We start from the raw sequence: 12,706 nt of genomic DNA, 5'->3' as shown, positions 1-12,706 counted from the left end.
ATTGACAGAACAAGAGAAATAAGGGATATTGATGGAATGAAGGTCCAGAGCACATCGAAGTAACTGGAATCAATGGCTCCTTGGAAAAGATGATCTTTTTCTAAGATGGGAGGAATGGTAAAGCTATATTTTGGGGCGATAAGGAGGCAACATGAAAGAACTTGTATTAAATTGTCTCCATTCATTCCCTCAACTAACATGTTAGGCACTAGGTACAAAGGAAGCAAAGATAAATAGAATATGGTCCTTGCTCAGCATTTACCATATTATTACCAATAGGATATATAGATAGCTATCAGTACCATTTGATTGTGAGTTGTTTAAAGATAAGAGTCATGTATCTATTCAATTTTACAAACTTGGGGCTAGCATGATGCATTTGGTCAGTGATGTCAGATGTAAAAGAAAGATTAAATAAAATAAAGACTATTTTGTCTATTGGATTTTGTTTGTTTGTTTGTTTGTTTGCCACACCGGCTTGCAGGATCTTAGCTTCCCTACCAGGGATCGAACCTGGGCCCTCGGCTGTGAAAGAGCAGAGTCCTAACTACTGGACTGCCAGGGAATTCCCATGTCTATTGGATTTAGAATTCTTTAATGATGAAAGAGAAAGAGAGAAAGATTTCAGTGGCATGATGAGGCCAAAAGCCAGTTTTATTGGGTTGGGAGAACCTATTCATAAACACCTAAGTGTTTTAGAATGAGTATTGAAGGAAGCATTCATCTAACAATATTTAGAACAAGTGTTGAGAACTGAGAGGGAGAAGATAGGAAACTTGTGAGGACTGCATAAGGAAGTTTCATGGATGAGAGTGGTATTTGAGCAGGTCTTATAGGTGGAGTTGAATTTACCAGGTAAAGAGATGAAGGGAGGAGAGTGAAGCTTTCCAGGCAAAGGAATAGAATGTGTAAAGTCAGAGAGAAGAGACAAGTACAGCACATTCAGGTTTCACAAGTAACTTGATGTGATTGGAAGACAGGAGGCAAAAAGGTTTTGAATGGTCTGTTATGAAGTTAAGTCTTAATAGTCAGGTAGTGGAGAGTATTGAAAAGCTGCATTTTAGATACGCATTTTAGAAAGCATACTCATGGCAGGGTGGAATAGAGGGCAGATGATAATGGATGTGAGAATTCTATTTATTAGGAGGTGTAGGAAAAACATCTCGCCCCTTACTAAATTAAACTGAATTTCATTGCAAAGTTGGCAATGAAAGAGAATGGGTGTCAGCAGTGAGTGATTGGTGAAGAATCCCTGAGAGAAGGTGAATTTTGATGAATGGAATCATATTTATAAGGTCTGTCTCTGCCTCTGTTCACATGTTGATTCCTATTGACAGTATCTGATTTGATTTTAGTTTTATTAATTAATTAATTAATTAATGGCTCCCTTGGGTCTTTGTTGCTGCGCGCGGGCTTTCTCTAGTTGCGGTGAGCGGCGGCTACTCTTCGTTGTGGTCCACGGGCTTCTCATTGCGGTGGCTTCTCTTGTTGCAGAGCACGGGCTCTAGGCATGAGGGCTTCAGTAGTTGTGGCATGTGGGCTCAGTAGTTGTGTCTTGTGGGCTCTAGAGCGCAAGCTCAGTAGTTGTTGGCGCATGGGCTTAGTTGCTCCATGGCATGTGGGATCTTCCCGGACCAGGGCTCAAACCCATGTCCCCTGCATTGGCAGGCGGATTCTTAACCACTGCACCACCAGGGAAGTCCTGATTTTAATTTTTAAAAAAATATTTATTTATTTATTTATTTATTTGGCTGCACCCGCTCTTAGTTGTGGCACTCAGGATCTTTAGTTGCAGCTTGTGGGATCTAGTTCCCTGACCAGGGATAGAACCCCGGCCCCCTGCATTGGGAGTGCAGAGTCTTAACCACTGGACCGCCAGGGAAGTCCCTGATTTGATTTTTATTAATGGATCTATTAGGCTTCCTCTTTGGAAGCTCCTGTTATGTTCCAAATGAAAATTTTTGCAAGTTTGATCTAAAGCAGCAATGGATTAAAGAAAAAAAAAAAACATATGCACATACAAGCAAAAAAGAAATATGGGACTCCCCTGGTGGCGCAGTGGTTAAGAGTCTGTCTGTCAATGCAGGGGACACGGGTTCGAGCCCTGGTCCTGGAAGATCCCACATGCCACGGAGCAACTAAGCCCATGCACCACAACTACTGAGCCTGAGCTCTAGAGCCCGCAAGCCACAACTACTGAGCCCATGTGCCACAACTACTGAAGCCCATGCACCTATAACCCGTGCTCCACAACAAAAGAAGCCACCACAATGAGCAGCCCACGCACCGCAATGAAGAGTAGCCCCCGCTCGCTGCAACTAGAGAAAGCCCGCACACAGCAATGAAGACCCAACACAGCCATAAATAAATAAGTAAATAGAAATGTAGACGTTAAAAAAAATACATAAGTGGTAGAACTGACAGAACTTGGGTTTTAAGGAGGGAGAATATTATGACACCCAAATTTCTTAGTGGTGGCTGGAAGCTGTTATCAAGAAGAAACACATTATTTTGGGGGGAGGGAGGGATAATTCATATAGGCGTGTTGAATAGGACGTGCCTTTGGTTCATCTAGATAGATATTTTCAGTAGGCAGTTACTGAAAGGCAATGCCTGGAAATGCTAACTTCAGTGTTAACGGGAGTTAAAGCTGTGACAATTTATGACATCACCTCATGAGACAGTAGGGTGGAAGAAAAGGACACAGTATTAAGGGCGGCCCAAGTCAACAGAATCCGTGAGCTGAGGGAAAATGCAAGTAAGGTAGTAGAAATGGCTTATGTAGATTTCTTTTTTATGGAGCTTTGCTGGGAGGGAAACAGGCACACTGAAAAAGTGAAAGGTAAAGGAGTCCTTCAGTGAGTTCTCAGTGAGCTAGTATTTGGAGAGTGGTGCAACATGTACACTGGGGAACGTAATAGATTCATGAATTACAACTTAATGCTGCCTTTCATCAATTGTGAAGTGCATATTTTTTCATATTAGAAAGGGGGGGGAAAGCAATGTTTAAAAACATCTTTACAAAGTGGTACTTTTCTTGCGAATGAAAGGATGGCTTAATATTAAGATTTTAAAGCAGCTGAGAGGAGTTTTTTGCAGTTTGCCATCATTAATGTGTTGGAATACTGTAATATGACCAAGATCAGGCAATCCCAAATAAAAATGATTCCCTGTTTCCCAAGGAAAGAATGAAAAAAGCCCAGTTCTTTATCCGGTTTCAATATATAAACTTGAGGCATATAGCTGACAGTTAAACGACATATATGTTATATATTTTTTAATAAAGTGCTTATAGTATGGTAGTACATTATATATACATTATAGTACATTAATATTTTGTACTTATAATACATTAATATATGTATTTTTAAAATTAGGGTATAGTTGCTTTACAATGTTGTGTTAGTTTCTGCTGTACAATGAAGTGAGTCAGCTATATGTATACATATATCCCCTCCCTCTTGGACCTTCCCCCCACCCCACAATCCTATCCATCTAGGTCACTACAGAGCACCGAGCTGAGCTCCCTGTGACATTAATATATTTTATTACATTACATAAAGTAACATATTAATTAAAAATTTTTTCCCCTTATAGTTCATGACACATTTCTTTTTCAAACATTTCCACTCATTTTCATTATTCAGTTATTTCTAGAGGTATTTTTTAAGATAAGTAGTTCTTTTCTGGAGCACATCATTTTCTTTTCTGTTCTTTGAAACTTAGCAGTTATTAAATCCATGTATGATGCTGTAAGTTTTATTCCAAGCCACATTTATTTGTATAACACAAGTTCATTTAATTTTTTTTTGTTTTGTTTTTTACTCTTTCTGTTTGTATGTATTTGATCTCTATACTATAACCACTTATTGTATTGCTTTTTTCTTCATATGAGTGACATTAGCCATTTATATATCTATAAATGGCTATGTGTGTATGTATCTATGTATGTATATATATGTCAATATATACATATATCTATGTATGTATATATATATATATATGTCAATATGTATACATATATTTAATGACCATTTTTATTTCCTTGTCTCTGAATTTTGTTCATATCCTTTGACAGTTTTTATGTTGGGATTGTCTTTGATTTGCAGAAGCTCTTATTTTAGGAGGAAATTGGCCCTTTGCAATGAGTTTTTTTTGCCATGTGTGATTATTTCATTTGTGAATTGTTTATCTATAATAACTTGATGTTTACTTCCCCTTTTTAGATAACTTCTGTATAACTTTTCCTAAGTAAGTTTACAATGAAGACCAAGTTTCTTGCTACCAAAAAGATAAAAATACAGGTGAAATTTAACCACAGGATAAGACCTTGTCTTAGTATTTTTTTAAATTTAGAGCAATACTGTTTTAGCATAGTTATGGGTTTGTGGATAAAGTTTGAAATTTTAATTATTATGTAGGCCATGTTGAACACGTGAGTTTTCATTTGCTACAGGTGTCGTGGCAACAAGGTCTGAGTTGTTATCTTCCTTCTTATTCTTTTAAATACAGGGTGAGCATGGACAGTCTTGTGCCAAAATGCTTGTGAATCGAGCTCTAGGCCGCTGGAGGCAGCGTATGCTTCGAGCAGATAATACTAGTGCCATAGTAATCTGCATCTCTCCAGGAGTGGGCACTCAGGGAGATTTCACCAATGAAGACGAGCTCTATCTGAACCTGACTGATAGCCCTTCCTATAATAGTCAAGAAACCTGCGTGATGACTCCTTCTCCGTGTTCTACACCACCAGTCAAGGTACACAGTTCTCTAGTATTTAAGTTGTAATAGAATTTCTCTGGTTAGTATTACCTGAAAACAGTTTTCAGATTCTTTATATAATAGAATTTTGGATTTGAGCTACAGTCAAGAAAGTGATAGATCTTTGTCATGTAACTTACTGTCAGTAGGCCATCTGCACATAGGTACTATACTGAATGCCAGCTGTATGTAGAGCACCTAATAGAAAAGTGATTAGATATGCCCCCTGAAGAATATTAACCATATTAATATTTGGAACTTACTGATTCCCTTCTGATAGTATGAAAGTTTTTAAGCATTTTTTGTGATGCACTTCCATATGTGGTATTTCATTTGAACCTCATAACCCTGAAAGCTAAATAGTGCAGATGTTATTCCATTTTATAGATAATATGACTGAGATATTGAGCAGTTTGAATAAGATCATACAGAATCAAGACTGAACTGGACCTTAGGATATCAGACTTTAGAACTGGTTATCTAGTAACATGGATAAGAAACATCATTCCTATTTCTTATCCATATTAATATTGAATGAATTTAAGATGTGCTGTGAAATAAACAAGTTTAAATGCTACTGTATTTCCCTTTTTCTGATTTCGTCCCAATTTTTTCCTGCTAATAATTAGTAATATCGATAACTTTTGATATACCTGGCCTTCTGAGAATGTGTTTTCAGAAGAATGACCATTAAAATGGGAAACACAGTGGAATTTTATGTTGTGTATTCAGGCAGTTTTTTAAGATGTTCAAAGCTACACAGTACAAAGAATTTATTTAATTTTGGGTATTGTGATCCTATATGGAGTACGTGGAAGTTTACTATTACCGCTTTCCTATCTTTTACTTCACTATATATATGGCAACTTAATTTTCCTTACATGGACTCTTCATTTAGAAATTGACAAATTAATATTTTATGCTTATTTTCTTAAAAGAATTTCTTGTCAAAGCTTTCTTTGCTTTGAAAACTCTTGAATAATAATGCAGATTGAAATCTTTGAAAGTCTCTTCATTCTCTTTTGAGTGTTATGAAGGAGCTTATGTTCATTTGAGAATTCGCTGGTTTCTGTATTTGAATGTATTCATTACTTTCGTGCTTCCTAATGTGTTTGTATTTGAATAACTGAACTTTAGGCAGTACAGAGAAGGAGGCCTTAAGGTGGAGGTAAGGATGAGGGGATAGAAGATACTGTGATAGGAATAAATACTCTTAATATTGATCTCAAAACTTATTGCCGTCTGTGGATTGGCATTAGTAAAATTGTACATAAATTGCACCTAGAAATAATTTTTAAAACATATTTCAAAATTCTGAAAAATAATGATCTAACAATTTTACTAAAGTAAAGCTTAGGAGATTTATGTATACACTGACTTATATGTAGGCGTGGTTGTTTGTTAACCATCTGGCCCCACCTAAATATGAAAGAATATTTAGAGCCATTCAAGACAATCAGTATTGTTGGCTCTGCCCTAACAAGTAAATAAAGACAAATCTCTGCCCCAAAGATTGTGTTTTGTTTTGTTTATCTTAACCATGGCTACTCACAAGTATCTCTGATGTATTTCATTGTTACAATAATCCTATGTTTAGTAACATCTAGATATAAATGACATTTTGGTTGATTTTGAATGGTTTTTAAGACCTACCCACATTTAGACTAGGCACTTGAGACTAGGTTATCTATCTATAGACATGTGAACTTCTGTTTGAATCGTAAGCTAAATCGGTAGTCAAATCTTTGTTTTCGGACAGATATAGTAGAAATACTTCTGTTTGTGATATATTACTATGGCACAGATTTCTTTATCCTTTCTTTAGGGCAAAACTAAATTTAGCTGTTTTTTAAATAAGCCAAGAGCTATAGGAAGGAGGAATGAGGAAAAGAGTTCTTCCAGAGCGTTAACACTTAGTTTCAGTTGTGTTCTAGGCACAATTTGTAATTAGTTGTTTACTGTTGGATTGTAAAATATATGGAGCTCTCAAGAAAGCCGATCTCTGAAGTAGTGAAACTTTTAAAGTGTGAGTTTTTAGGACGTAACCTGTCAATATCACAAGTGTTTTATGAGCAGGTAAGAAGGCTTAGCAATACAGTAGTAATTAATCTGGGATGAGTCTAAGAAGTCTAGGCAGTTGCCTGAGCTAACAGATGCAATGTATTCCCACAGAATGCCAATAAAAAGAGAAGGAAAAGCTCAAGGAGAAAGTGGGGGAAGAAAAGCCGTGCACCTGTGGTATCAGAATAATAATTTGTGAATTTAAAAAGACACAGCACAACAGAAATTACAATAAATTGCGTTAACTCTGACATCATCCCATTGTTTTTCTTTTGTAAAGGAATTCCATCTAATGTCTAGCATTGTTGCATAAACTAGAGCAATATGTTCTATTTCTGTAAGTGGCTTGATTAGTACCTTTCTTCTTGTGCCTAAATTAGTGATGTGCTTGTTTGGTAGTAGGAAGCCTTCTCTCTACAGAATTTATCTGCTGCCTGGTCTTGTTGCAAATCCTTTTTCTATATTAAACCAAGATGAACTTTTAGTCAAAAATTACTAATGACTAGATATAGTTTTCTGTGGTCAGTCAGAACATGCTTGTGATCAGGGTAGTAGGCATTGGAATCAACCTAATGTAGAGGGGATAAATTCACAGACAAGTTGTTGTTATTATTGAAAGCCAGATGTAAATATTCTAGAACAGAGACTGTCCTGTTATCCGTTCTCAACACTGGTATTTTGAAATAAGGTTGCTGCCCAACATCTAGTCAGTGTTAAAACAGATAAGAATTGGGCTTTCAGTAAACCATGTAGTGTAAAATAAATAAATGAGCCAATGACCCCAGAAAGGAAGAATATATTCTTAGTTTAAAAAAAAAAAAAAAAAAAAAAAGGTAGCAGCATTCTATTTGGGGCAGTACCAAATTAGGAACTTTAGGGTTTCTCATCTCTAGCCTCCATTGGACCTAAAGTTAATTTTTTTTTTCAGTAAAGCATGTTCATGTTACATGGTTAAATTGAAATGCTTTTGATTGCTTCAATTTCCCTTTTTCTTTTTAATTCTAGAAACGTTGAAGGGAACATTAGTTTTATAAATATGCTTTTTTATAGAGCACTTTCTCGAAAGGCGTTTATTCCTAGGGGATTTTATATCAGAGGGCGACCAGATAATATGTCTTTGTTTACCATTCTACAAAATGGTTTACTTGGGCTCTTCAGAATATATTACTATTTTAATAAATTTGATTTGATTGAGAGAGGAAATGATTGAGGGAAATGTTACACACTTGGGCAAGAGATAGTATTTATGCTTAAAATTTATACTTGAGGGCTTCCCTGGTGGCGCAGTGGTTGAGAATCTGCCTGCCAATGCAGGGGACACGGGTTCGAGCCCTGGTCCAGGAAGATCCCACATGCCGCATAGCAACTGGGCCCGTGAGCCACAACTACTGAGCGTGCGCGTCTGGAGCCTGTGCTCCGCAACAAGAGAGGCCGCGACGGTGAGAGGCCCGCGCACCGCGATGAAGGGTGGCCCCCGCTTGCCGCAACTAGAGAAAGCCCTCGCACAGAAACGAAGACCCAACACAGCCAAAAATAAATAAATAAACAAATGTGGGGTTTAAAAAAAAAAAAAACAGAAAGAATGAAATTTATTAAAAAAAAAATTTATACTTGAGAAAGTATTAAAACAATGATTTTCTAAAATATTATACTGGAAGATTTGTATTTGATAGGAAGAATGTTCTTATCTGTCTGGAGATGGGAGGATATTCTGAATACATATAGATCTGAGGCACTACACCTAAAGGAGTGGTGCATAGCTGAACCTCCTGTGAAGCTTTTTAAAAAACAATACCTGAAAGTTTCCATATGATTTTCACTTATATCTTTTTTTAAAAATAAATTTATTTTATTTATTTACTTTTGGCTGTGTTGGGTCTTCGTTGCTGTGCACAGGCTTTCTCTAGTTGTGGCGAGCAGGGGCTACTCTTTGTTGTGGTGCGCGGGCTTCTGATTTGTGGTGGCTTCTCTTGTTGCAGAGCACGGGCTCTAGGCGTGCAGGCTTCAGTAGTTGTGGTGCGTGGGCTCAGTGGTTGTGGCTTGCGGGCTCTAGAGCACAGGCTCAGTAGTTGTGGCTCATGGGCTTAGTTGCTCCGTGGCAACTAAGATGTGGGATCTTCCCGGACCAGGGCTCGAACCTGTGTCCCCTTCATTGGCAGGCGGATTCTTAACCACTGTGCCACCAGGGAAGCCCTCACTTATATCTTTGAAAGTTGCCCCTGCCATACTCAGTACATTCCCATATGTCCTGTTTTCTCAAATAATGGAACAGCATCTAGTGTTTGGGAGATGGGTGCAAAGCAACAATCTGAATTTCCATTATGACAGAGTTGCTTTAATGTTGCACTTCACATTTTCCACACTACTGAATATTCAGAAATTAAAATATAGAAAGTAGGAAATAAACCCCCCAAATAAACAAATTTGTCACTTATTCTAATGAAATCTTTCCATTTCCCCAATGGTTAAGCTGAATTCTAGGATAAATTAGTTCTTACTTGGTTTACCTTCTTGTTTTTCAGTCACTGGAGGAGGACCCATGGCCAAGGCTGAACTCTAAGGACCACATACCTGCCCTTGTTCGTAGTAATGCCTTCTCAGAGAATTATTTAGAAGTCCCAGCTGAGATAGCTCGAGGGAATGTCCAGGCTGCAGTCATATCCTCAAAAGATCCAGAGCCACTTGAAGAAAATTGCACTAAAGCCCTGACTTTAAGGATACATGATTCTTTGAATAATAGCCTGTCAGTTGGCCTTGTGCCTACCAATTCAACAAACACCATCGTGGACCAAAAAAATTTAAAGATGTCGATCCCAGGTCAAATGAAAGCTCAAGAAGTTGAAAGAACCCCTCCAACAAACTTCAAAAGGACATTAGAAGAATCCAACTCTGGCCCTCTTGTGAAGAAGCATAGACGAAATGGTTTAAGTCGAAGTAGCGGTGCTCAGCCTGCAAGCCTCCCCACAAACTCACAGCGAAAGAACTCTGTTAAACTTACCATGCGACGCAGACTTAGGGGCCAGAAGAAAATTGGAAATCCTTTACTTCACCAGCACAGGAAAACTGTTTGTGTTTGCTGAAATATATCTGGAATTTTTTTTTTTCCAAACTTCTAAGAGGGCTTTTTGAATTTGGTGCCGAAGTTGAACTTTTTTTAAGGGGACAAAATAAAAATAGTATACAGTTTGACTTTTTGGAATTCAACCGTTTTAACCTGGCCTTGTACTTGCTTGTATTACAAATGTGAATTTTGTAGATGTTAGGGTTATAAGTTGCTATAAAATGTGTGTAAATTTGTATCCTTCACACAAACTCAGTCTCTTACTCTGATACACAGTAAATGTAACAACAGGGCTAAAGGTTTAAAAAAAAAAATCAAAAGAATCTATTAGATTTTAGAAATACATTTAAACTTTTAAAAATGCTTATTAAGAAATTTGTATAAGTCACTTGTGATGAAAACTACACAACTTTTTAAAGTAAATTATGAAGCAAACTGGAAAAGTGATGTATTTTCATAGTGACCTGTGTTCCACTTAATGTTTCTTAGAGACAACTAGTGTTTTAAAAATTATTCTTTATTTCTGATTTCATAATTCAGAACTAAATTTTTCATAGAAGCAGAAGTGTTGAGCCATGCAAAAGTAGCTGGGTTTTAGTCTCCTTGTCCTAATTAAAATACTATGCAGTATCTATTTCATTCAGTAGCATTTTTTCTAAACATTAATCATCAGATTTGCTCACCAAATCTTTGAAGTAGAAGGAGGTAGGTTTGCCTAAAAAGATGTCCTTCTCAATCATCCCAGACATTCAGTGGCATTAGTAGGTCTTAAAAGTAGTTATATCCTCTTCTAGTGTTTGCATAAAATATGTGAAGTTTTTCTTGCTATGTCAATAACGGATGGTGCTGCTAATTACCAACATTTCTTAAATTATTTTATATATCCGATGGTTTTCATTGATTATATGGACATGTTTGTTCATCTAATAAAATCAGTGAACTGTTACTGATGTTGCTGGATTTTTGTTATTGGTTTGTTTTAATGGTATATATTAACTTTTTGTTAGGCCATGATCAAGCTTTAGAGTAACAACTTAAAATACATGTAATGTTCATCTTTGCACTCTTGACTTTTTAATTTTAACTTAGAGTACATCAAGTCAGGCTAAATATACAATAATAAGTATATGGTTAGATCAGTTATGGCTTATAAGAGTTTGATGAAATATTACATAGCAATTAAAAATGAATAAAACTATTATTTGGTAATATAAGAAAAAACTAAAAGGAACTAATACCAAAATACTAAGAGTATGTTGTTTTGGTGTGATAAATTGTTCTACAAAGAGAAATTTTTTAAATTTATTAATTTAGAACAGGACTCTAAATGAGACATTGAAGAGTTAATCCATGCATTCAACATTGACCATGCACCTACAGTATGCTAGGAACTGTGCAATTGGAAGCTCACCAGTTTTCCATAAGAGGATTAATTGAGGGCTTCCCTGGTGGCACAGTGGTTAAGAATCCGCCTGCCGGTGCAGGGGACATGGGTTCGAGCCTTGGTCTGGGAAGATCCCACATGCCACGGAGCAACTAAGCCTGTGCGCCACAACTACTGAGCCTGTGCTCTAGAGCCTGCGAGCCACAACTACTGAGCCCATGTGCCACAACTACTGAAGCCTGCGTGCCTAGAGCCCATGCTCCACAACAAGAGAAGCCACTGCAATGAGAAGCCCACACACCGCAATGAAGAGTAGCCCCAACTCGCCGCAACGAGAGAAAGCCCACGTGCAGCAACGAAGACCCAATGCAGCCAAATAAATAAATAAAAATTTCCCTTAAAAAAAAAAGGATTAATTGAGAACCAGTGGTTCAGGTGAAACATTAATTTTGGCTAGTTTTTCAAAACTAAAGAGTTTGTTTTTCAGATCTTTCCAAGATAATGACATATAGCAAGTAGCGTACACTTTTGGAGTCAATTTTTTGTGAAGAATTTTTCCATCTTTATTTTTCAGATCAATTTTTTAATGTAAATGTCATAGCATTCTTTCCTAGGTCACATTTATAGTGCCATAGAGTCCAGTTCCATACCATACTAATAGCTGTCTAATACTGGAAACATTTTTGGTTTGAGATATATAACTAAAAGGTAAAATTAGCTCTTTTGTATGTGTACCTAGGGCTGTTTTTAGGCCTTTTCTTTAACGAGTTAAAGATGTTATGCAATTAACAAATAATGTTTTAATGTTTATATTATTTTTATTAAATTTTATTTGCCTATAATGTATACATCAGTAGTATAATGCATGATGGAAAATTCATGATTTATAAAATGGTACATAATGAAACTACCCTCACCTTAGTCCCCAGGGTAGCCAACAAATCTGTACATAGACATGCAACTATACATCTGTTTCTCTCTTAAAGATTTTTCCACATCAGTACATCACAGCGCCTCCTCATTCTTTCGTATTCTACTCTGGATATGTTATTCACCTATGCCACTACTTAACCGTGTCCACTGAATGGAAAACAAACACTATTTCTTCCTTTACTCACACTCATAATACTTAAGATGCCAGATGTGTGGGTTTTCCTACACCAAGCAATGCTGCAATATTCTGCAGACACCAACTGTGTGTCCTACAGTTCAGTTCAGTCTGACACTATCCATCTGATCCCACAAGTTAAGGGCTCAGTCTCATGGTGCTGCCCCCACTTCAGATGCCAATTGCATCTCCCAGGTTGTCACCTACTTTTTGGACTGGCTGACTATAAATCAGCATTCCCACAATCACCACCTCAGGTTTGATACTTTGCTAGAACAGCTCACAGAACTCAGGGAAATGTGTTTACTGGTTTATCATATAATAAAGATATAGA

At 37.0% G+C, this 12,706-nt stretch overlaps 1 protein-coding gene across 1 annotated transcript in view; it reads left to right on the top strand.

Moving 5' to 3' along the window:
- PPM1D (protein phosphatase, Mg2+/Mn2+ dependent 1D) overlaps positions 1-10,826 on the top strand; it is a 52,193-nt gene extending 41,367 nt beyond the window's left edge. Inside the window, exons 5-6 of the mRNA XM_082372035.1 lie at positions 4,513-4,755; positions 9,342-10,826. Of these exons, the coding sequence (XP_082228161.1) occupies positions 4,513-4,755; positions 9,342-9,899 (801 nt within the window). The 3' untranslated portion in view covers positions 9,900-10,826. The remainder of the gene's footprint in view (positions 1-4,512; positions 4,756-9,341) is intronic.
- Positions 10,827-12,706: the final 1,880 nt, after the last annotated feature.

Source organism: Balaenoptera borealis (genome assembly GCF_965194805.1).
Source record: "Balaenoptera borealis genome assembly, chromosome: 20".
NCBI classification, from domain to species: domain Eukaryota; kingdom Metazoa; phylum Chordata; class Mammalia; order Artiodactyla; family Balaenopteridae; genus Balaenoptera; species Balaenoptera borealis.
The sequence above is the reverse complement of the archived record's forward strand: the minus strand, read 5'-3'. Positions and strand labels throughout refer to the sequence as shown.